The 23,671-nt window shown below is 44.8% G+C and overlaps 1 protein-coding gene across 1 annotated transcript in view; it reads right to left on the reverse strand.

Moving 5' to 3' along the window:
* The window catches only part of supv3l1 (SUV3-like helicase), a 127,007-nt gene that overhangs the window by 22,426 nt on the left and 80,910 nt on the right, over positions 1-23,671 (reverse strand). The window contains exons 11-14 of the mRNA XM_084332828.1: positions 22,612-22,731; positions 20,395-20,494; positions 19,936-20,016; positions 19,387-19,563 (exon numbers count right to left, since the gene is read on the reverse strand). Coding sequence (XP_084188954.1) covers positions 19,387-19,563; positions 19,936-20,016; positions 20,395-20,494; positions 22,612-22,731 — 478 coding nt within the window. The remainder of the gene's footprint in view (positions 1-19,386; positions 19,564-19,935; positions 20,017-20,394; positions 20,495-22,611; positions 22,732-23,671) is intronic.

Genomic DNA, 23,671 nt, shown 5'->3' on the forward strand with positions numbered 1-23,671 from the left:
GGTACTGATTCGGCTTGGTGCATAACGGTCACCAACCGGCGGTTATCCGTTGATCCCCGAGGTCCGAGTCTTGGGCTTGGTCCGATCCATACGAACGTGTCGAGTCGTAGGCTACTGACCTCCCTGGCGAGGAACTCAGATAGGTCTAGGAGGGATGCCTCTGGACCGTTGGGGTCGCGGTAGTCTCTCTGCCGCCGAAAACGCTCTTGTCGGGCGGGAGGGAGCTTCTCTAGTATCCTCTCTACATTAGAGTTAGCATACAGTTCATAGATCCCTTTTTCCTTTTGGGACCCCAGCATCCCTACCAGGGACTGTACCTTGATAGCGAGGTCATCTAATGCTCTGTTGTCTCTGGCTGGGGGGAGACGGTCAATGTCTCTTATCTCCTGTATCACGTAGTCCCATATGCGTCCATAACGTTGGTCGAGGGCTACTAGAGCCGCGGTGTATGGGGTAGTAGAGCTGGAATATGCCAGCGCTATATTGTGCGCTCTGGGCACCTTCAGGTGCTTGAGTAGGATAGCATACTTGTACGGTTCATCTGGTACGTCGGACAGCATAGTCTCTAAGCACATTCGTAGCTCTGTGTACTGTGCTCTGTTCTCGTGTGTGAAGTCCGGGAACGTCGGTGTGCCAAGGTACGATGCCATGGATGACTGGCACATCGGTGAGCGTTGGGGGAGAGGCCTCCTAGGCGAGTCTCCTCTTACGTGTTGTCTTGGGCTGGTACTTGGTGGGTACCAAGGGCCGGGTACCCAGGTGCTGTTCCTCGGGGCTGGCGGTGCGTCAAACTCACCCATGAGTTGAGTCGGGGGTTTGTAGCGCAGGGCCTCGGGGCTGACTTCTGGGCTGTACTGGGCCTCCTGGTCCAGAGTACGTTGCTGCTGGTCGGCTTGACATTCCTCCTCTTCCTCTTCCTCTGCTAGGACCTGGAGTCTTCTGTTCAGTCTCTCGGCGTGGTCCGGTTCTTCCCGGTTGCTGGGTCTCGTATGGACCGGCCGGGGAGGGGGTTCGGAGACGTGGACAGGATCCTCCTGTTGGCGGGGTCCCGGGTCGCTTGGTCGGGTAGGGGAATGCGTCCTAGACCCTTGTCGTGACGATCTCCGGGAGCTCCGTGCGGAGAGAGGGGGTGTCGCCATGGTGATCAATTTGTCCATCAGCTGCGCCTGCAGCCGGTCGCGCTCTGTCTCGCGCTGGGCATGGGCGGCGTCGCGCGCTGCTTCGCGCTGGGCATTGGCGGCGTCGCGCTGCGCATTGGCTGCGGCGTGCTGCGCATCGGCGCGGCTTCTCTCAATGTTCTCTTCCGTCTGGAGGCGTCTGGTCTCCAGTCTTATGCGGTCGTCTTCACTCCTTTGTTGCGCCTGGAAGCGCTCTCGCTCGGTTGCAGAATGTTCGCGTTCACGGAGGGCTTGCGCTTGGAGTTGCGCGTGAAGGCGCTCTCGTTCGTCTGCAGCTTGTTCGCGCTCGCTCGTCTGTTGCGCTTGGAGTCGATCGCGTTCACCCTGAAGTCGATCGCGTTCGATAGAGGCTGCCAGGGTGGCGATGAGTGCCTGTGCCAGCATCTTGTCCGCCTCGCTGGGGGAAGACGCCGGTCGAGGCGATCGGCTCCCGGCAGTACTCGTTGGAGATCCGTTCTCCTGTCGCGTACCGAGGAGATCCATCTCCTGGGTGCGCGTCTCTTCTTGTGGTGGGTCGGGTTCCATCCCTGGAGCGCTTTCTTTATCCTGGAGCTCTCCGGGGACTGTCCCGTTGGCGTTGTCTGGGGGTAAAGTCATGTCATGTCCCTCCTGGTCCCCCCCGTGAGCTTGGTCAATTACGTTAGAACCCACTAGGGTCTCTACTGGCGGGGTAGCCTGGTCGGTAGGGTTGGACATAATTTTACTATCCGCTTTAGTTACTTTATCCGTATTTAACTTCCCTTTAAAGCTAGGTATTGGACTGACAGTGTATGCCTCTAGATAGGGAGGTGGCTGCCGTCTGCGCTGCGGGCGTTCTAGCTCGGGAGAACCGTTTGTGGAGTGTTCATCATCGGCCATGTTAATATTAATATTATATAAATATTGCGCTAATTCTTATCTCCGGCTCGAAGGACCAATTGTAACTGAGGGGTACAATTCCCTGACTGTATTAATAAGTATTGGTATCATTAAACCACTACCGTCTTATGTACATTATACTGGCCATACCGTACACGAGTATATGATGAGAACACTTCCCCACAATGAATCGGTTCTACACAAAGTTGTCTTTAAGTATTTATTAGCAGCAAGAATACATAATATACTTTACTTGAATGCGCTTATAAGGCAAAGGAATGTGCGTAGGCAAATCAATAATGAATGTCCATTCTCTGGTTACGCATGAAATAAGAATACAACCTGAATATTAGGAATTATATCTAGGGGATACTGGTAGGGGGGTTCCACCGGTTGTAAGCCAGCAGGGGGAGGCAATGCTCTAATGCAAAGTCTGGGTCAGCGGGGACTCAATAGGCTCCCGGAGGCGGTATATTACTCCCTGCTCAGCAGACGAAAGGCAGCGACTGTAATCCCAGTATGCGTGCAGCACAGGTGGAAGCCGGTCAGCCTCTCCAATAGAGACGGGCTCGAATGATGCTCCTCACGGGCAGGTCCCACAGCAGTGGGTGTAGACGATTCTTCTCCGCTCTAACAGCCTGGTCCAAAGCAATAATAATAATCCAGTCGGAAAGGGGGTCTGCATTCACCGGTGTAGATCCTCCGGTGCGCGGTGGTTCACATTAACTAAGTTGAACTGGACGTTATTCAACCAAGCGCTGATACTTTACTATCCTATTCGCACGCGGCTATAAGTGCTCTATTTAGACACACAATTGCTCACTTCACTTGGTCTTTGACTCGTGATGAAGGCTTACTAGTAAGGAGTGAACGATACGTTGAACAAACGTATTAGGATAAAACAAGACTCTATTTTGGGGCAATACGGGCCCACTTCACCGCACGTTGCATAGTGGGTGAGGCTTCACTTGGGTAACTCGAACTCGAACTGAACTGCGGACTGAACTACTTCTGTATTCACCTGCGCCATATTTATATGTTGGGGGAACAAACTAGTACCAGCCTTATTCCTGTCTCGTAGTCCTGGGCAGAACCGGGCATGTTGAGACAAGCCTTGACGGTAGCTTTGAACTCGACTCTGGGGGTAAGACACTGGCGCTGGTGGCACGCCATCCAATAAGAGAACGAAATATTATGGTCTGTAGTAGGTTAAAGGGATATTCCGTGTATATGTACAAAGAATACACAAGGGATATCAAACGATATACAAATATTATGCAATATATATATATCAATAAATACATATATTCGGTTTAATCTGACCCTTTGTAACAATAATGATGTAATAATGTAAGAATTATCATTAAAAATACCTGATTATGAGAAAGAAAATTACGATGCATGGAATATTGTTGAGGCACACTAGTTACAACTATATTTCAAACAGGCACTCCATGTCAAAAAGGTTGCTGACCCCTGCTATAGATTGTCCGCCTATGCCTCAGAAGGGGAATATTGTTATTTCAATCGGAGGGACTCCTTCAAAAGGAACCCTATGCCAACCAGGTTGCTATAGCCATGACCTTGTGAATGATTGCATGCCGTTTTCTTCTGCTCCCTATTTAGTATTTTTTGTTTTTGCCCCCCCCCCCCCCTTCTTTTTTATTTCTATTTTTATATATGTATATAATCTTTTCCTTTTTTTCTTAACTCAATTTGTCTTTTCTTTTGTATGGGTTTATTTATATACATATGACTCTATGCAGGGTGAGCATATTCAGGGTGCACAAGCTCCTCTTAATATTTGAGTGTCTCAATACACATAAACCGGATAGTATCTATTGGGTAGTGGGGGTTGTGTATGCATGTTTCAAGAAGCACCCAAGGTACTGACTGAACCAATTCAATTTGCACACACTTCTTTTTACTGTTAAGGTATAGGTCTCCGACACTGCCGAATGTGACTAACCATATTACCTCCCTATACATATTTTAGGTACATTGTGAGGTCCCTGAATTGTGTAACCCCTGTAGCTGCATATACCTCATGTTTATTAATATTTTACTCTTTAAATGTATGTATATAATTTTTTGTTTTTTAAATAGGCAGAAGGAGAAAGGGGGGAAGAGAAAAGAGGAGTGGCACCTCTTTTTCAACTCTGTTTTGGTCTTGCAATCTTTATATCCCTAGTGGGCTTGGTAGCAGGGGCTAAAGACACTCTCCCCGAGCTGCTGTAGGTTGGAGGCGGGCTTTGCCCAGGTCCACTGAATTATAGGCTGACCTACACACACTGTAACGCCTCGGTTTACTTGTCCACTCTTAACTTTCTATGGGTCACACTCCTTATTGAGAGTCATTAGTAGCGCTTTTATGTCTAATCTCTAATGGATAAGCCCAGAGTTGTGTTGCAAATATCTTTCATTTTTATCCCAGTCTTAAATTTTTGAATTTAAGCATCCCTTTTGTTGTTTTGGCTTTTATTTCTTATTTCTCTGGCAGTTCGAATGTTCTTTTAACACAATTTAAAGGTTTATACGTAACCATATTGGAGGCTTTTCGAAATTGACGGGAGAGGGGGGAAAGGGGAGTGAGGATGAAGTCTCCACCGGAAGGAAAGTATCCTGAGAGATACAGAGGCTGTTGCTGTTCCCTTAGGGACCAAGGGATGTACCCCCGGGTGAGTATGGTTGTGTATGGTTGTGTGGGTGTATGTGTGTGCGTCAACCCCCCCCCCCCCGTTTTCTCTATCCCCCTCTACCTTTCTCCTCTCTTCTAATGTTTTATCTTCTCAACTCAGGTATGTATATACTTAACAGAACATGGCAGTGACGGGCAGGAACATCCGTTTCGTCTCATGGAATGTCAAAGGGATGAATAGCTCTATCAAGGCTGATAAGGTACTTAACCATCTACGACACCTCAAGGGTGACCTTTGTTTTTTACAGGAGACACACATCTGCACCTCAGATACCCCCCCCATTAAGAGAGCATGGATGGGACGCGTTTTTCATTCTAAATTCTCAGCAAAAGCCAGGAGAGCTGCAATCATTATACATAGGGATGTACCCTTCGAGCCTGCCACCATTCTAACTGATCTTGACGGACGATAAGTTATAATAAAAGTCTTCTTTGAGATAAACGACACACCTGAAGTTGGCAGTGACATGCTCTGGGAGGCCTTTAAGGCATATCTCCGCGGACAGGCCATCTCCTTTACCTCTCATTTTGGGAAGCAGGAACAATCCAAATTAACGGATATATCAGATGAGATTAAACGATTGGACATCCAGTATTCATCTAAACCACTCCTGCTCTATACAAGAAACGACTCCAGCTCCAATCACAATATGATTTGCTCTCAACTAGTAAGATCGAGAGACTACTCTTGCACACCAAGCAACGTTTTTTCGAACAGGGGGATAAGGCCGGAAAATTACTTGCGTACCAAGCACGAGTGGTGAGTGCCTCTAGACTGATTCCCAGGATAAAATCCCAATCAGGTGTCACTACAACAGACCCTACGGAAATTTCTGAAATGTTCTCTGACTATTATTCCAAACTTTACACGTCGGAATCTTCCCAGCAGGACTGGGATCGCCCAAACCCCCTCAAGTCTCTCAAGTACCCTCAAGCGAATAGAGCGGAGGCTGAAGAGTTAGGCACGCCTATAACCATCTCTGAAGTGACTGAGGCAATCAAATATTTACAAAGTGGTAAATCACCGGGGCCAGATGGCTATACTACAGAATTTTATAAAACTTACTCCGTGTTGGTTGCTCCTTTCCTACTGAGAGTATATAACAACTCCCTTCTAAAGGGCCAAATGCCACCCACGCTATCAGAGGCGTCATTATCCCTGCTGCTCAAAAAAGGTAAAGACCCTCTCCTTTGTAGCAGTTACAGACCAATCTCCCTCCTTAATGTGGATTGTAAAATATTGGCTAAGGTCCTTTCATGCCGTCTTCAGAAGGTGGTCCCGTTCCTGATAGACCTGGATCAGACGGGTTTCATCATGGATAGGCAATCCTTCTTTAACACCAGAAGGCTGCTAAATATCCTTTTCACAACCACGACTGGCGCGCCAGAAATGGTACTCTCCCTAGATGCTGAGAAAGCGTTTGACAGAGTGGAATGGAGGTACCTGTTCCATACACTTGGAAATTCGGTTTGGGACTGGGTTTTATTTCATGGATAAGACTCCTATACTCATCCCCGGTGGCCTCGGTCGATGTGAATGGTACCAAGTCGGGCCAGTTTGCGCTCTATCGCGGTACTCGTCAAGGATGCCCGCTTTCTCCCTTGCTCTACGCGCTCGCCGCAGAACCCTTAGCCATTTGGCTAGGTTAGATTTGAGGGGATTGAGAGGTTCAGCCTGGTTCATAAACTCTCATTGTATGCCGACGATCTCCTACTTTGTCTTCAATCCGTCATCATCCATCCCCGTTATCCTAGATATTCTAGAACAACATAGGCAGCTCTCTGGATACAAACTCAATCTCCAGAAAAGTGAATATTTACCGGTTAATGCGTCTGCGGAACGGCTTCCTCAATCGCTTTTCCCCTTTAAAAAGGGCCACGGAAGGATTCACATATCTAGGGATTTTTATGGCCAAATCACAGACGGAGCTCTTCGCAAAGAATTTCCATCCTCTGCTGGAACGCTTTAAGCTAGATCTGACGAGATGGTCCTCTCTCCCCCTCTCGCTTCTGGGAAGGGTTAACTTGATAAAGATGGTGGTCCTACCCCGATTTCTATACGCTTTTCAGTATATACCGATATTTATTAATAAAGCCTTTTTCACTTCGATTGATCAACTTATAGGTTCATTCCTGTGGGGTAACAAAAGAGCACGTATTAAGAGGACGGTTATGCAACTTCCCAAATCGGAAGGGGGGTTGGCTTTGCCTAATCTTCGCTATTACTACTGGGCATGTAATATAAACAAACTCCTTTACTGGAGGGCCAGGAGGGAGGAAGAAGACCAACCCCTATGGGCTCGGATGGAAGTATCCTCTTCAAAGTACTCACTCTGGTCTGTGGCAACATCCCAATTACCCATTTCGATCCCTATTAAACAGGTGGCTCAGAACCAAATTGTGACGGAAACTTTGAAAATCTGGAGTCAGTTTAGGAAACAATTTGGCCTACACGCTCCGTCAGGGCTAGCTCCAATCTCTCGTAATCACCTATTCTTACCATCCTGTTCTGATCCTGTATTCAGAAGCTGGGCAAACAAAGGTTTGCTAACCATTAATGACCTCTACTCCGGAGGTGTGTTCTCGTCATTTGCAGAATTGTCAAAGAAATTTGGTCTCCCAAATTCCCACCTTTTCCGTTTTTTTCAGATCAGACATTTTGTGCAGAACCAATTCCCACAATTCCCTGGCCGTCCTCCAGACTCTAGGACTGACCCTCTCCTATCGCTCGGTACCGGGCGGAAAGGGCTCGTCTCAATTTTATATGATAAAATATTTTGGATGAACCCAACTTGCTTAGACTCCCTGAAAGCCAATGGGATGAGGATCTGGGAATTATCATTACAGATGAACAATGGGATCATATACTAGACCTGGTACACACTTCGTCTATATGTGCAAGACACAGTTTACTGCAGTGTAGGATCCTGCATAGAGTTCACTACACCAATGCGAGGTTAGCAAAGATATACCCGGATAGAACGGATGCGTGTAATAGATGTAAACAATTTCCAGCCGATTATATGCACATGTTTTGGACGTGCCCCAAACTCAGAGTTTTGGACTGCAATATTCGATACACTGAGTAGGGTCCTGGGAGTGGCGTTAGACCCAGATCCACTCACTGCCTTTTTCGGAATCCCGAATACCCCTACGATAATATCTAGGGCTGCAAAACGAGTTGTGGCGTTCACTACCCTCCTCGCTAGGAGACTTATTCTCTTTAAGTGGATACACCCTTCCCCACCCACTCACAACAGATGGATACATGAGATACTACATTGCGTTAAGCTTGAGCGAATCAGATTCTCCCTAAAGGGCTCCCTTGAAACATTCCATGTGACCTGGCAACCATTTCCGCAACACATCGATACCCTGACTATCAATGAAGAGACTTAGAAAGGATAGAGCTTTACACCTCTAACTGCACTTCCTTATTTTTTATCGTTATTTTATTCCTATTTTCTAATCACCCCCCCCCCCCCCCCCCCTCCCTGTCCTGGTATGAATGGGTGTGAATGAGACCCCCGGGGGCTGGGTGGGTAACTGGGGGAGGGAGAGGGGAACGGGAGACGCAGCTGCGGAAGGTCAGACTACTCAAGAATTACCACAATACTATATACAGGGGTGGGGAAAGGAGTGAAATAACCTCATTGATGACGTTCTTCCACAGCCACAGCCGTGCTGGAGAAGTTTTCTTTCTGTGTTTTTAGTTCTTTCTTTACTTCTTTGTATCTAAATATTTGTGCATAATACAGATAGGTCTGATTGATACTATTATTGTTTTTTGTTTTTCTTTTCTTTTTGTTTTTCTTTCCCAGTAGCATCTATGCTGTATGTTTGGATGTTTTGCAGATGTGTCTTCAAAAACCTCGTTGTGGGGGGGATGGGGTGGGTATGAGGGAGGGGAAGGGGAAATGAAAGGGGAAGAAAAGAAGAAAAGATGGAAAATGTATAATATTGACGATTGTAAATGTATGTACTACTTTACCTGCAAAAAAGGATTAGGATCACTTTGATACCCGATAAGATCAGGAAATAAAATCCAAGCTTTAATCTGGATCAAATCTTCGAAACGGGTAGTTCAAACCGACAACACAGGATTGGGATCAGTTTGATCCCAAAAAACTGGATTATCTTGATCCCACCAGAGGGGTGGATTTCCAGTGGATTACCAGAGCAAAATGTACTATACAATTTATTAAAAAATATGTTTCAATATAAATAAGATGGCAAAGTTTGTTAAATGAAATAATAAAACAAATTTAGCCTTCATGGCAAATCTATTTTATTAGTCACATTTGTGGTGGCCTATTTTTTTTTCAACCAAATGTTTATGCTCTTAAATGTATCACAACAAAGATTGTCAATCACAAATGTAATTTAGATTAAAGAAAAAATATCTTCAACAAAATCATCCATCATCTGTCATCACCTTCAGCAAACTAAAACCTTATTTGGACCGTTGAAATAGGTGGTCTCGGGTGCGCGCCAGTGGGAGCGGGGGGCGTGGTGTGCGAGCTTGTACCAAAACACGGGAGAGGCTTCTGTATCAACTTGCTGACACACAGTGTCGTTACTGTAATGCTTCATGCTTGCTTGAATTTTGGGCAGATAAAAACACACAGCAAGAACTGGACAATACCCACAAAAACTATATTTATGGGCAATTTGAGAGTTCAGACCTCAACCAAAACAAGCATGTGGAGCCTCACAGCTCAGTGGATGAAAACATGAAGCCACGTTACAAAGCACAACACTTCCCTGGCTCGCATTAGGCCTGGCAATTTTGTTTGCCATTGCTATGTCTATATATTGGTTTCTTGTTCGAATGCATTTATTTCTATTAGACCAGTGGTGCCCAACCAGTCGGCCGTGGTCGACCAGTAGATCAATCACATGCAATATAATTGCCACGAGCGATGGGCTAATGTTAGCTGCTGAACAGCTGCTGAACAGGCTAATAGCGTTAACCCTGGGAAACGCTCAAAGCGGAATCCACGACACCAGTTCCATCAACTGACATGCAATATAATTGCCGCGAGTGAATGGCTAATGTTAGCTGCTAACTAGTAGATAGGTCTAGTAGACTAGATAGACTAGTAATAGGCTAAGCTAACTAGCGTTAGCGTAAACTTAGCGTTAACCCTGGAAAACGCTCAAGCGGACTGCACGACACCAGTTCCATTTGTGAGAAAAGGGTGTGGGTTATATTGACAAGGCTTGACAACAGAGGTTCAAATATAACTTCATATTTATTGGTTATTTGTTTCTTTTATATCAGCATCCAGTCTCCACCGCCGTGTTAACACTCTTCCTGTGTTTACATTTTCGAGCGTGACATCATCGCCTACGGCAAGCTTACACGCTCAAAACGCAAACCGTAAACAAAACCCAGAGCGCACCAAGACTGAGTGTGTACACAAACTAGAGGGGGGAGAGGGAGGGAGGAAGTTCGCACCCAAGGACGGAACGAGGACGTAACGGACCAGAACGGACCCGAATGGTGAGTGAGAAAGCACCATTAGAATCCAGCTCCTCAAAGCACGCCTGGATGATCAGCTGCCTTTGAATTAATGTTTTTTTTGTTGTTACGAGTATTTTCTTTAAAATTACAATTCCATTATGATTTATGTCCTTTATGTATTTAACAATATAATTAGACATTATAGATGTCTCTGCAATGTGGTCTCTTGTCTTCCTTGTATTCTTTTTCATATCCACTAGATGGAGATCGGTAGGATTAAAGCACCGATATTCAGGATCTAGTCATCTTGAAAAGTTTGAATCTGGATCAGGGTGATCCCATCCTGGATTGCTTTGAAATACCGCGACAAAATCTGGCCGAGTTGTCTGATCCTGGATTGATGGCGTTGTGGACAGCGACGCCTACAGGTCAGGTCTCGGCGCTTGCTCAACAGGGGCAGGACTTGCTGGAGATAGCGTGCCCTCCCACACGTTACACTTCACCAATGAGAGTCCTCGCTCCTGGGCCCAGACGATTCTTTTTTGCATCTTGGACAGAAGATAGTTACTGTCAAATGACCATAGTATTGTATCCATAGCTAGAATATAGAATATAGATATAGCTCTACAAACAAGGTGACGCACAGTGAAAACATGTCATAGAAACCAGGCCTCGGCCCTGAATGAGTTAACAATTGTGTGTATTGAGCCGTACTGTATTGTACCCATTCTGCAATCTGTTCATAAAATGTTCAATCAATCAATCAAGCACTTTCAAGATTCAAGATTCAAGATTCAAGAGTTTTAATTGTCACGGCATACAGGTATACAATGAAATGCGGCTGGTCTTGCCCGCGACGATGTGCAATACAGTGGTACAACATATAATAGAATCCAATAAAATACAGTGGTACAACATATTAATAGAATCCAATAAAACAGTGCAATAAACAGGTACATGGTGTGCCATCTCGGTATCTGTACATTAGTATTTACAGAGCATATAGGACATGCTAGTTAGCTTTAGTAGTGCAATACACTGTTCCTGATGTTATACTATTTTAAGTGGCCTTTCCTCTGGCCATAAGTGTGCGTGTGTGCGGCATGAGTGTTAAAGTGGCTGCTAGTGTGTGAGCGTGCTCAGCGTGCGTGTCGTGTATGTACTTGTGTGTGGATAGTTCAGTTTCTGTGTCTCTCGATGTTCATTGTTCAAGGCTCTGATGGCCTGGGGGAAGAAGCTTAGCCTAAGCCTCTCCGTCTTAGTCTCTAGAATTCGCAGGCGTCTGCCTGACCTCAGCAGCTGGAACAGGCTGTTGTTGGGGTGGTGGGGGTCTTTCATTATCCTGCAGGCTCTGGATTTGCACCTCTTGTTGTATAGAGCCTGCAGGGGAGGTAGCGCAATACCCGTGGTACGCTCGGCTGAGCGCACCACACTCTGTAGGGCCTTCTTGTCCTGTGCCGTGCTGTTCCCATACCAGGCAGTGATGTTTCCGGTCAAGATGCTCTCTACAGCTCCTGAGTAGAAGGACTGAAGTATCTTCCCCGATACTCTGAACTTCCTTAACTGTCTCAGGTGGTAGAGGCGCTGCTTCGCTTTCTTTACTACTGTGCCTATGTGTGTTGACCATGTCAGGTCCTCTGAGATGTGGACCCCCAGGTACTTGAAGCTGCTCACCCTGTCCACGGTAGCCCCGTTAATCCTCAGTGGTGTGTGTGTCTCCCGCTGTCCTCTCCTATAATCCACGATCAGCTCCTTGGTTTTACCAATGTTCAGGAGCAGGCTGTTGTCCTGGCACCAACGTTCCAGTACCTCAACCTCCTCCCGGTAGGCCTTCTCGTCGTTGTCCGAGATCAGCCCCACCACCACCGTGTCGTCGGCGAACTTCACAATGGAGTTGGAGCTGAACTTGGCCACACAGTCGTGTGTGTAGAGTGAGTACAGCAGGGGGCTTAGAACACAGCCCTGGGGGGACCCGATGCTCAGGGTGATGGTGTTGGAGGTCTGACCCCCCACCCTGACCGCCTGGGGTCTTTCACTCAGAAAGTCCAGTACCCAGGCGCTCAGGGCGGAGCTCAGGCCTAGCTCGATCAGCTTGTCCACCAGTCTGGTGGGGACTATGGTGTTGAACGCTGAGCTGTAGTCAATGAACAACAGTCTCACATAGCCCCCCTTCTGACGGTCAAGGTGGGAGAGAGTGCTGTGCAGTACCTGGGAGACCGCGTCATCAGTGGACCTGTTTGTCCTGTATGCAAATTGCATAGGGTCCATATCACTGGGGAGAGAGGCACAAATGTGGTCCTTGACCAGCCTCTCGAAACATTTCATGACCACAGAGGTGAGTGCCACCGGTCTGTAATCGTTTGGACATGTTGGGGAGGGTTTCTTCGGTACAGGGATGATGGTAGACATCTTGAAGCAGGCAGGGACTACTGACTCCGCCAGGGATTGATTAAATATGGCGGTGAACACCGGGGCAAGCTGGTTTGCACAGGACTTAAGTATGCGTCCTGTTATACCATCTGGGCCTGCAGCCTTCCTGGTGTTCACCTGCATAAATGCTCTTCTCACACTGTGTTCCGACAACGAGAGAGCGCCCCCGCCCCCCCGCGGTTGCCCCCCCCCCTCCACAACAGCCGGTGCGCCAGTGACGTCACTAGCCAGAGGGCTAGTGGCGACACTGTCTACACCGAACCGAGCGTAGAAGGAGTTGAGTTTGTCCGCTAGAGAGGCGTCGTCGCTCCCCATTGCGGGGGCGCTGACTTTGTAGTCAGTTATTGTCTTCAGTCCCCTCCACAAGCCTCTTGTGTCGTTTTGTGCCATTTGTGTCTCCAGTTTCTCAGCATATGTCCTCTTAGCAAGTTTAACAGCCTTGCGCAGAGTGTAGACTGAAGCCTTGTATTCTTCCATATTTCCTGACTCTCTGCCCAGGTTATAAGCCGTGGTGCGTGAGTTTAGGGCTGTTCTTATAGTGCTGTCCACCCAAGGTTTCTGGTTTGGGAAAACCCGCGCCGTCTTTGTGGGGACAATGCCGTCTGCCACTGTTGTTATGTAGCTTACAACGGTATCAGCATACTCGCTGACGTCACTGGCGCTTCCTTCAAACATGTCCCAGTCTGTATCCTTGAACGCATCACGGAGCTCGGCCTCTGATTCGTCAGCCCACTTTTTTGTCTCACGTGACACGACGGCTTCGCGTGATCGCTGTTTGTATGCTGGGATTAAAAAGATGGAGTCGTGATCGCTCGCGCTAACAGAGCCCATCAGTGGCGGAGCCGCCACAGCCTTGTAGGCAGCTCTGAACGGGGTGTAGCAGTGGTCGAGTGTGTTCCCCCCTCTTGTGGAGCAGGCGATGTGTTGAAAAAAAGTCGGCATCACTTTTTTCAGGTTTGCCTGGTTGAAATCACCAGTCACTATCGTCGCGGCTTCCGGGTGCTTGATCTGCTGTTTGTTGATGTGGTCGTGTAATTCCCCCAGCGCTTTGCCGGTATTTGCCTGTGGATGAATATACACGACGGATAAAATGACCGCGGTAAACTCACGGGGTAGGTGATACGGGCGACACAGGATCTGGAGATGTTCCATATCTGGGGAGCATGAACTTGAGAGGACATGTACTTCCTTGGGATTAACCCAGAGATTGTTCGTGAGGATGCAGACCCCACCTCCGACGCTCTTCCCAGAGGCTGCCGTGCGATCTGCTCTCAGGACGGTGAAATTGTCCGATGGAGAGACGCTGTTGTCCGGCGTTGCTGGCTTGAGCCATGTCTCAGTGAAACACATGATATTAACGTCTCTCATCTCCCGTTGGAATCGAACCCTCGCTCTCAAGTCGTCCATCCTTCCCTCCAACGAACGTGCATTCGCCAGAAAGATGGATGGAATTGCTGGACGGTAAGCAGATCTTTTTAATCTAAGTCTGATACCGCCTCGTCTACCTCTATGTTTCTTTCTGCCGTTTCCTTTGTTGCCGTTCTCCCGCTTGATTTCTGTTAGCCCTTCTGGGCATAAAGTGTCTCCCAACTCCAATTTGAGTCCGGAGTTTAGGTCCATAAGTGTCTGGCGGTCGTATGACATACCCGCCAGTGATGATTTAATAAAAAAAGTCGAAAAAACAAACATAATAGCTAAAAATGTGCACAATCGTCGCGGAGCTAAACCAAAGGCGACTGACCGGGGTCGCGCCACTTTCATACCAACCGTGCCCTTATTGGATTATTTATGTTGACGAAACTGACAAGTTATATTCATTACAGAAAGTTGATTTAAATGTTTTTAAAAGACTAATTTAACACTTTCAGCGCCATGCTTAATCCCCATCTCTGCCGCTAGAAGGCCAGTTTAAAATGGTAATTTCCCCTGTGTTTCACAATGTTTGCAGAGCTGTGTGTGTAGGGGTGGGGGGGAAATCGATACGTAGTAGTATTGCGATACTTTGCGTGGCGATACTGTATCGATACAGGGACGCCAAGTATCGATATTTAATTATTCATTAAAAAATTATTCTTTTTTTATAAGGAAGGTGCATTGTTCATTTCAATACCTGTAATAGTACAGTAGTCCACACACACATGTGCATTCAGTTAAGTTGGAATATGACTGTAATACAAACAGTTCAGTTTGTCAGGTACATGCAACACAGATTACAGTGTTTACATCTGTCTGCTTGAGAAAATACCATGTTCTGCAATAAAAATTATTGAAGTGAGATGAACAGACTGAACTTAATTTTATTAGATAAAACATGTTGACAATGTTTTACTGTGCAGTTGAAAAAGGTAATAAATTAAATTTAAAATAAATAAAATAAATAAAATAAATAAAATAAATAAAATAAATAAAATAAATAAAATAAATAAAATAAATAAAATAAATAAAATAAATAAAATAAATAAAATAAATAAAATAAAATAAAATAAAATAAATAAATAAATAGCGATATATTTAGAAACTATTGTATCGTGACGCAAGTATCGCGATCGTATGGTGAGGTCTCTGGCGATTCCCACCCCTATGTGTGTGTGTTCTGTATTATAACTGTGGAGACAATGGTGTGGCTCATTTGACACACTACTTGTAGTCCAACATGGAAAAAATTGTTTGTTTCTACACACTGTAGTTTGTCGTTTATTACACGCTAAACATCGCGCATTTCCAAGATAATCCAGTCTTTTTCCATAGATTGCGACATATTGCGTTATGTGCAATAAGCCCGAATCGTTCTGGTTGATTCCCTGAAACCCCAAATACTCTCAAATCAAAAGGTATATAACATGTACATTATGTACCTTCACAAATCATCAAGGGGGGGTCGTTTTAACTCAAAACTGTGATTGTGTTTGCCGACCATGTTTTACGTCCGGTAAAACACAAAACTGTGATCGTTAGAAAAACACGTTTCACGTTCGGTAAAATAGACATAGAATATACCTTACCTTAGCCAGAAGGTATTCCAAAAAGAATAATTCCAAGTGATCGCATCGCCATTGCGATTACCAGTGTATATGTCTATACACGTTTCGATGGTAAATACGCTTTGGCAACGGAATTTTGAGGCGATCAATGTGAATCTGTGTTTAAGCAGAAGGAGCCCTTAACAAAAAAAAAAAAAAAGGAAAACGTGTATCCACGCCAATGCAATTCCAGTTCTGACACAGATGATACTGCCACCTGGTGATATTCGATCAGCATTGCAATTCCAATGTATACAAACGAGCCAGGGACGACTAGAATGATCCGGATGATGATTTAGAACGTGGATCAGAGGAAAAATATCAAAGGATCAAAACCCGACTATACTCGTGATTGGCGCTGAATGTGTTAATCAGATCACTTTATTCAAATTGAGGATTTTGTTTGAGGATAAAAACACTGATCCCTGCTAACTGCTAACCTTCAGATTAGCAGACGACGCTCTACCTCCTGAGACACTGCTGCTAACCCTAACCTTCATATTACCAGACGATCGCTCTACATCCTGAATCCCAACCTTCAGATTCCAGACAATCGATCTACGTCCCGATACACTGCTAACCCTAACCTTCAGATTACCAGACGACTGATCTACCTCCTGAGACACTGCCCTTTAACCCTTCCCGTTTTATACCCAGGAGACAATGCCTCTTCCTCGTTTGAGATTCAGTAGTGGTTGGACCACTGAACTTTACACATTAACACTTTGAGTGCCAACGACGAGTTTCGCGTTAGTTCATGCCAACCGTTCAGTGCCAACGAGACGAGAGATCTCGTTTTTGATCGTTTTTTTTTATTTATTAGCGATTTCCATTCAATCAATCTAGCCTCACGTTACCACTGGGACTCTGTCTGAGCTCCATTGGGAAAATACTGCCCCCTATCGTCTCTGCGGATGGTACTGCACCCCTTTGGATTGGATTGAATGAATGAAAAGCATGGGGGGAAAAAATCCTGCTTCCACATTTTACTTGTCAGACAAGTAACCCGAGACGATCGAAGTCATTGCAGAGCCGCAGAACAGCAGAGAATGTGTGTTTACAGTACCCAGCGTTGGATCAATAAACGCGATCGATATTTGGAATGGCGATCAGGAATTGGAATAATCTTTTTGGAGATCATCTGATCTGAGGTAAGGAATCTATTTTACCAGTCTTGGGATAATCAGAGCTTTTTTCACCTATATATCAACGTGGGCCCTATGTGTGTGTGCTGATCAGGAAATGGATAATCAATTTTTCAGCCCGCTTCTATAGCGTGCATAAGTACACATACTATCGATAATCTAGCGTCTATTTGAAAACGATTCATAAATAGTTTTTTGTGTATTCCAGTATATTCCAGTAAAGGGCGATTATCATAGAATCTTCAGAAATTGTCTGGAACTTTCATAAAACGAGCGTTTTTCAAAATGGTATAAAACGGAAATTAACCGATTAAAAAACAATCCGTTTCGACAATGTTGACTGCAAACAAGTAATTGATAAGCAACGGCCATATTATACACATAGCCATAATTTAAGATATAGTTTATGCGTTCGCAAATATGAGAGCTCTATCATTGAAGTGGGTGGTGGCACGCAACAGGGTTCCGGGGCACCGGACCAGTGGCACGGAAAGTGTTAAGAGTGAATGGGATCAGTAACCTCATTACAAATCAGAGCCTGTAGTTGGATTTTTCAGAAGTGCTCACTCTATGTATCTTCCTATCTTAACACATTAATTGCCAATACCGAGTATACTCGTTATTGGCCACCATGCGTTGAGTGCCAACAACGAGTAAACTCGTTTTTATGATTGTTATTTCTTTTATTCGCTATTGGCATTCATAATTCATCCAGGAAGCCTCCGGGAGCCAGCTGGACCCTGTCTGATATTGCAATGCCTCAATTCCGCCACCTGGTGGATTTCGGGCGAGTTACACTCCACTCTAAACCGGAAGTGGCGCTAGGTGCATCGGGGAAAAAGCTCCGCAGGGGGTATCTTGTAACGTGGATCAATATACACACCTCGAGTGCATTGGATCGCTTCCGAGACGCAAGAATCAATATGCTTTTGGCGTTTATATATTTTTTTAAAACAATGTTTTTATTGCATTTTTTTCTTTTATACAACTGTCAGCGTTTATTGCGTCATATAAACGGAAAATGGATCTAGCAGATCGACGTCAAATAATTGGAATCTTTTTTCTCCAGACACATCGGCCAGAGGTAAGAGGAATCTAACGTGATTTCCAGCTAGATTGTCCATTTATTTCATTGCAATCTGTCCGATCAACGTATGGTGTCTTACTAAAGAAAGCCGTTAGTGACAATCAAGGAATCATAAACGACCCCCCCCCCCCACTTTCCTTCACGCATGATGGAGCATAATGTATAGCGATCAAATGCATTTGAATATAGCGTGTATATGGACGATACGGCAATCGATAATGTATGCGTCGGGGCCTATAGCGCGCGTTCTAGGAATTACTGCTATACAGTCTAAAAACACTTATATTCTCGACGGTACTAACACGACAATGTATGAATGGAAAAATATAACGTTCCCACATCCGGAACGATAGATACCCGATGTTGAATGGGCCATAGTAATGTCGATATAGCTATAATATTTAAAAAGTTATATCCCTGCAAAGAAGGTGAGCCACTCCATAGGCTTACAGCACTGGCAGAGAGTGGTAAAGATGGGCATACTGCATGGCACCCAATGTGTTAACACAATCTGCGCCGGAAACGAGTATACTCGTTATTGCCCGCCATGCGTTCAGCGCCAGAAACGAGTTCACTCGTTTTTGGGATCGTTATTTTGTTTATTCGCTATATCTATTAATAGCTGCAGCCTTTGGTATACCCTTCAGAGCCTGTCTAAGCTGGCAGACGGTCAACACCGCCCTCTACTGCCAGGCGGAGCTATTGCATCTCATTGAAAATGGGCTGTTGTGTTTTAGGAGCCGATCTGAGCCAGGCGGGCGGGGTTTAAATACTCAGGCGAGCTCTATACAACGATGGCATCGAACAGTAACTCCGCCCGCCCGTCATTGTGAAACGGTCGGTAGTGTGGTACAGACCTCCACAAGCATTATTTGGAATTGCGATCAGATATTTGGATTATCTCTTTTGCATTACATCAGATACAAGGTAAGAACATTATATATAAATTTGATCGTTGATCTGACATTTATTTCTACCCCGATCACAGCTATCTGTGTGGACCGTGTATGGCTGTTTACCGTTGGCTGCGGTGGGGGTGGGCGAGCGCCCGCTACGACGGTCATTTCATGTACGGACGAGGAGACATAATAATGATAATCTAGCGTTGATTTCAGGATGATTAGATTATCAGCCGAAAAATTACAACGTGATGACTGGATTACAGTCAAATGCCTTTTTCTCGTCTTTTTCCTGGAATTACTGAAAAACACCCAAACCATACTCTATTCAAAACGGTATAAAACGGAAATGTACGGATGAAAAAACAATCTGTCTCGGGCATGTTGACTAGAAGCAACTCACTGAGACTCGACGGCATTATTAGACCCATAGATATAATATAAGATATATTTTAACTAAGCACTCGCAAATGTCACAGTCTAAAACTATATCCATTGAATAAAGACCTGACAATGAATGGGGTATCAGCGCCCCCTGCTGCTGGCGGTCAATGGGTTAATGACACACAGGAAGTACTTCCATGACATCAGACCCCCTCCTCACCTTGAGAAAGGACGTGCAGACGAATGCTTGTTTCTTGTTGATAGGCGCATGACAGAAGACATAGCGAGCTCTCAGGTTCAGAGGGATGTGTTGGATCATATCAGCCAGGAACTTAAAGTCATCGATGTTACAAACAAAATACATCCCATCCACCCGAGACAGACTGACAAATATATCCTGGAGAGAGAGAGAGACACAGAGAGAGAGGGGGTAGGGAGAGAAAGGAGAAAACAGATAGAGACAAATTAATCAATACATGTAATAATGTTTTATTTTTTTAAGTTTATACTTTATTGAATCAATAAATCCATACTAGTTGATCATCTGGGCTAAAGGATAATCAGTACATTATGATACCTGCAGATTAATCAGTCCAGACTAATTTATAATACAGAGACAGACCGAGAGACAGACAATCATTCAGACAGATAAGACAGATAGATGGGTGGACAGATAAGACACACAGACAGTCAGACAGACAGGTAGGTAGACAGATACAGTCAGACACAGAAAGTAAGACACAGTCAGAGAGACAGACGGATATCTTACTATAAGGTTAGACAGCGTGGCATCAGGTAGATGGTAGGCGAACATTTCAATCTGGTCTGCTGTGGGATGAAGACCAGCAGTCTGAAACAACATCATCATCATCATTACTCATTTAATTATGGCCACCAGAGGGCGTCGTAGCCACCATGCCCCCACAGGAGGCAGAGACATAATATTGTCGGTTGGGTCAGTGTGTGTGTGTGTGTGCTCACTATATCTTGCATACTACTGTACGTCACACCGGGCAAGGATGAGCGTATGGGAATAATTATGTTTCCCCTCAGATACACCAACATGCCCACATGCAGCACTACTTTTGAAAGTATTCCGCTTCACACACCTGCCTACCTAGGGCATGTTGCCTAGTCCCTTGTGTGTGTGTGTGTGTGTGTGTGTGTGTGTGTGTGTGTGTGTGTGTGTGTGTGTGTGTGTGTGTGTGTGTGTGTGTGTGCGTGTTACCTCTATAGGTTCTACGCTGCGACTCATTATTTCCTTCAGAATAGGAAGATCATCTCTGTACATCGTGGTCACCTCCCCTTCTGTATACTGAGAGGAAAACCTAGAAGAGGAGAGAGAAGATACTTTTAAATTCCTATTGTCTTTCTCTTTTCAGGGGACAGACATGTCAGACATCTCATTACATACAGAGGTCTTCAAAAAGGAGACAGATCGTAACTCGTTCTTACATTATTCCAGTTACCACACTCCTGCCTTGAAGAATAGTCTACCTTTCAGCCAAATACTCCGTTATAGGAGAATTTGTGACACTGAAGATAGATTTAATGCACAAGCAGAAGTTCTGCGTGGCAGTTTTCATGAGAGAGGCTATAGTGTCGATTTGACACGTAAAGCCCTGAATAAAACCAATCTGATCGACAGGGCCACGTTGTTTATCCCCAAAAAGAAAAAAGAAAACACAGACAAAGTATCTTTTGTGTCCACTTTTAGCCCCATTACGAGATGCATACGGAGCTTCGTCAATAAATATTGGCATATTCTACAGTCGGATCCAATAATAGGGACAGCGTTTCAACATTCGCCTAATTACTTTTATAAAAGACAAGCGAATTTATCTAACCTATTAGTTAAAACCGACTTGCCCGTAAGGAAACCTACACATTTTTTGTCGAATATCCCTGATGGAAATTTTCCTTGTCAAGCCTGTGTACAGTGCCAAGGCATGATCAAAGAGAAATTTTACACGCACCCGAAAACGAACAAAAAAATACCTGTTAAAGGGCGTATCACGTGTAATTCATCCAATCTTGTGTATCTGCTAAAATGCCCGTGTAATCTTTGGGGAAGACAACCAGAGCCTTTAAAACAAGAATCTGTGAACACAAGTGTTCAGTGAGAAATTCAGATATAAAGTCGTCAGTAGCTAGAAATGTTTCCAGGTGTAAACATACCGTTAGCGATCTCAGATACATGGGACTTGAGTTAGTCCACAGGCCCGCGAGAGGGGGAGACAGACACAAGTTACTATTGCAACGGGAATGTTATTATATTCACCTGTTTAATTGCATAGAACCTAGAGGAATGAATGAAGAGAACGTGTTAACCTGTTTCCTTTAAGTACCTTTTACCTATAAGATTATGGTTTAATCCATGTGGTTGTTTCACGCATGAGGTATGTTTATCCTATGATGCTCAATAGAAAAATTTATGTAAATAAGTAAAGGGGCTCAATTAGCCCTATAAACTACGGGCATGTTACATATCAAGTTTCTGGTATTGTAATGTATTTTTGCTTCTGCTTTTGTTTGTTTTTTATATATGTTGTATATTTGTATAATTTGTATTTACTAACAGACTCTATTTTGATAGGTCTTTCCTTTTGGTCATTGAGGACCAATAGACTCAGGCACACCTGCGCCGTGATGCCATTTCCTGCCAAGTCATTAACCACCTGTGTATATAACCACCATCTTGACTGCATGTGCATTGCAAGCTATAACACAGAAGAAGGAATATGTAATTCCGAAACATGTTTGTTTCAGGCTGCCATTAAATGTTGAACCTGAGAGTGCTGGTCTAGCTTCACTGCTTCTTTTTTATATAATACTTAATGGGATTTCAGCACCCAGTGTAGAATCTTGAGAGCGCGGTCTAACTTGACATTTGTCCTGACTCTGAAATCTAGGTTATAAGGTTGAAGGTATTAAACTACCATATAGAAAGATAAGATCTAAGGTATTAAACTGCCATATAGAAAGATAAGGTATTAAACTGCCTAAGCCTCTAAGGCATTAAACTACTACAGAAAGACTAGGTCTAAGGTATTAAACTACCATATAGATAATAAAAAGATAATGTCTACGATACTATGCAAGCCATTCTGAAGAAGGTGTGTTCACACCAAAACGTCATATGATTACAGGCTGCCAATAAATTTGGAAAAACCTGGAGTGCGTGCCTGGACATTGTTTCCCTATTTTATGTACGATATTAAACTACCATAGAAAGATAAGGTCTAAGGTATTAAACTGCCATATAGAAAGATAAGGTCTAAGGTATTAAACTACCATATAGAAAGATAAGGTCTAAGCCTCTAAGGTATTAAACTGCCATATAGAAAGATAAGGTCTAAGGTATTAAACTACCATATAGATAATAGAAATATATGGTCTAAAGTATTGAATAGAAAGATACGGTATTGAGAATTGAATTACCAACCTCCCAGCTCGTCCAGCAATCTGAAGAGCCTGAGAAGTACTGATGGTGTCCATCTGCTTCTCCCCCTTCTCATTCAGACTGGGCTTCACCAGAGAGTTAAATATGATACGCCTTATACTCCTTATAGAGACAGAGACACAGAGAGAGAGAGACACAGAGAGAGAGAGAGAGAGAGAGAGAGAGAGAGAGAGAGAGAGAGAGAGAGAGAGAGGTCAAACCAAATGGCTAGACACAGTATCTAGTAGGGTGTATATATTGAGGCTGTCAATCGATTAAAATATTTAATTGCGATTAATTGCATGATTGTCCATAGTATTAAAACGATGGACCTCAATGTATCCCAACAACAGACCCATTGTGCAACAGGTACATTGGTAAGCTACATTTTCCATTACTCAAAGATCATTCCCTGGATTCCTCGCATTTTTTTTTTTTATCTACTTTTTCTCCCATTTTCGTATTGTCCAATTCTACCCTCCCCTGTCTTGAACGTTGCTAGACCATGCCTCCCACAGGCCGGCTGCACAGGCCGGCTCCCCTCCGGTACACGTGGAGGCTGCCGTCGCATCTTTTCACCTGCACAGCGCGATCTCTCAGCGGCGAGGGTCTGCGTGGGAGGGACACGCCGCCCCCGTTGCTTCCTGATTCTACTGTGCAGGCGCACCAACCGACCTGTAGGAGTCGCTGTCCACAACGTCCGATCCCCACCCACCAGCTTCCCACCCCTAACACTGCCAAATTGTGTTAGTATGAACGACCAGCCAAGCTGGTAGCAATGCCGAGAGCTGGGCTCGAACCCAGCATCTCCTGCATTAGTGGCGAGCGCCTTGCCCACTGCGCCACTTAGCCACCCTGGATTCCTCGCACTTCTAAAGCAAATCACACAATGTAATTCCTCACATGGGGAAAAATAAAGGGTCACAAAAACATCCCCTTCTACTATGTGGAATCAAAACAGTGTCACAAATCCAACTGAATGGAGTCAATGTTAACACATTGTGTGCTAGCCGAATATGACGATTTATCGCTTGGATGCCAGCACGTTAATCAATGGGAGGAC

This window comes from Notolepis coatsorum (assembly GCF_963971535.1).
Source record: "Notolepis coatsorum genome assembly, chromosome: 1".
In the NCBI taxonomy this organism is placed as follows: Eukaryota; Metazoa; Chordata; class Actinopteri; order Aulopiformes; family Paralepididae; genus Notolepis; species Notolepis coatsorum.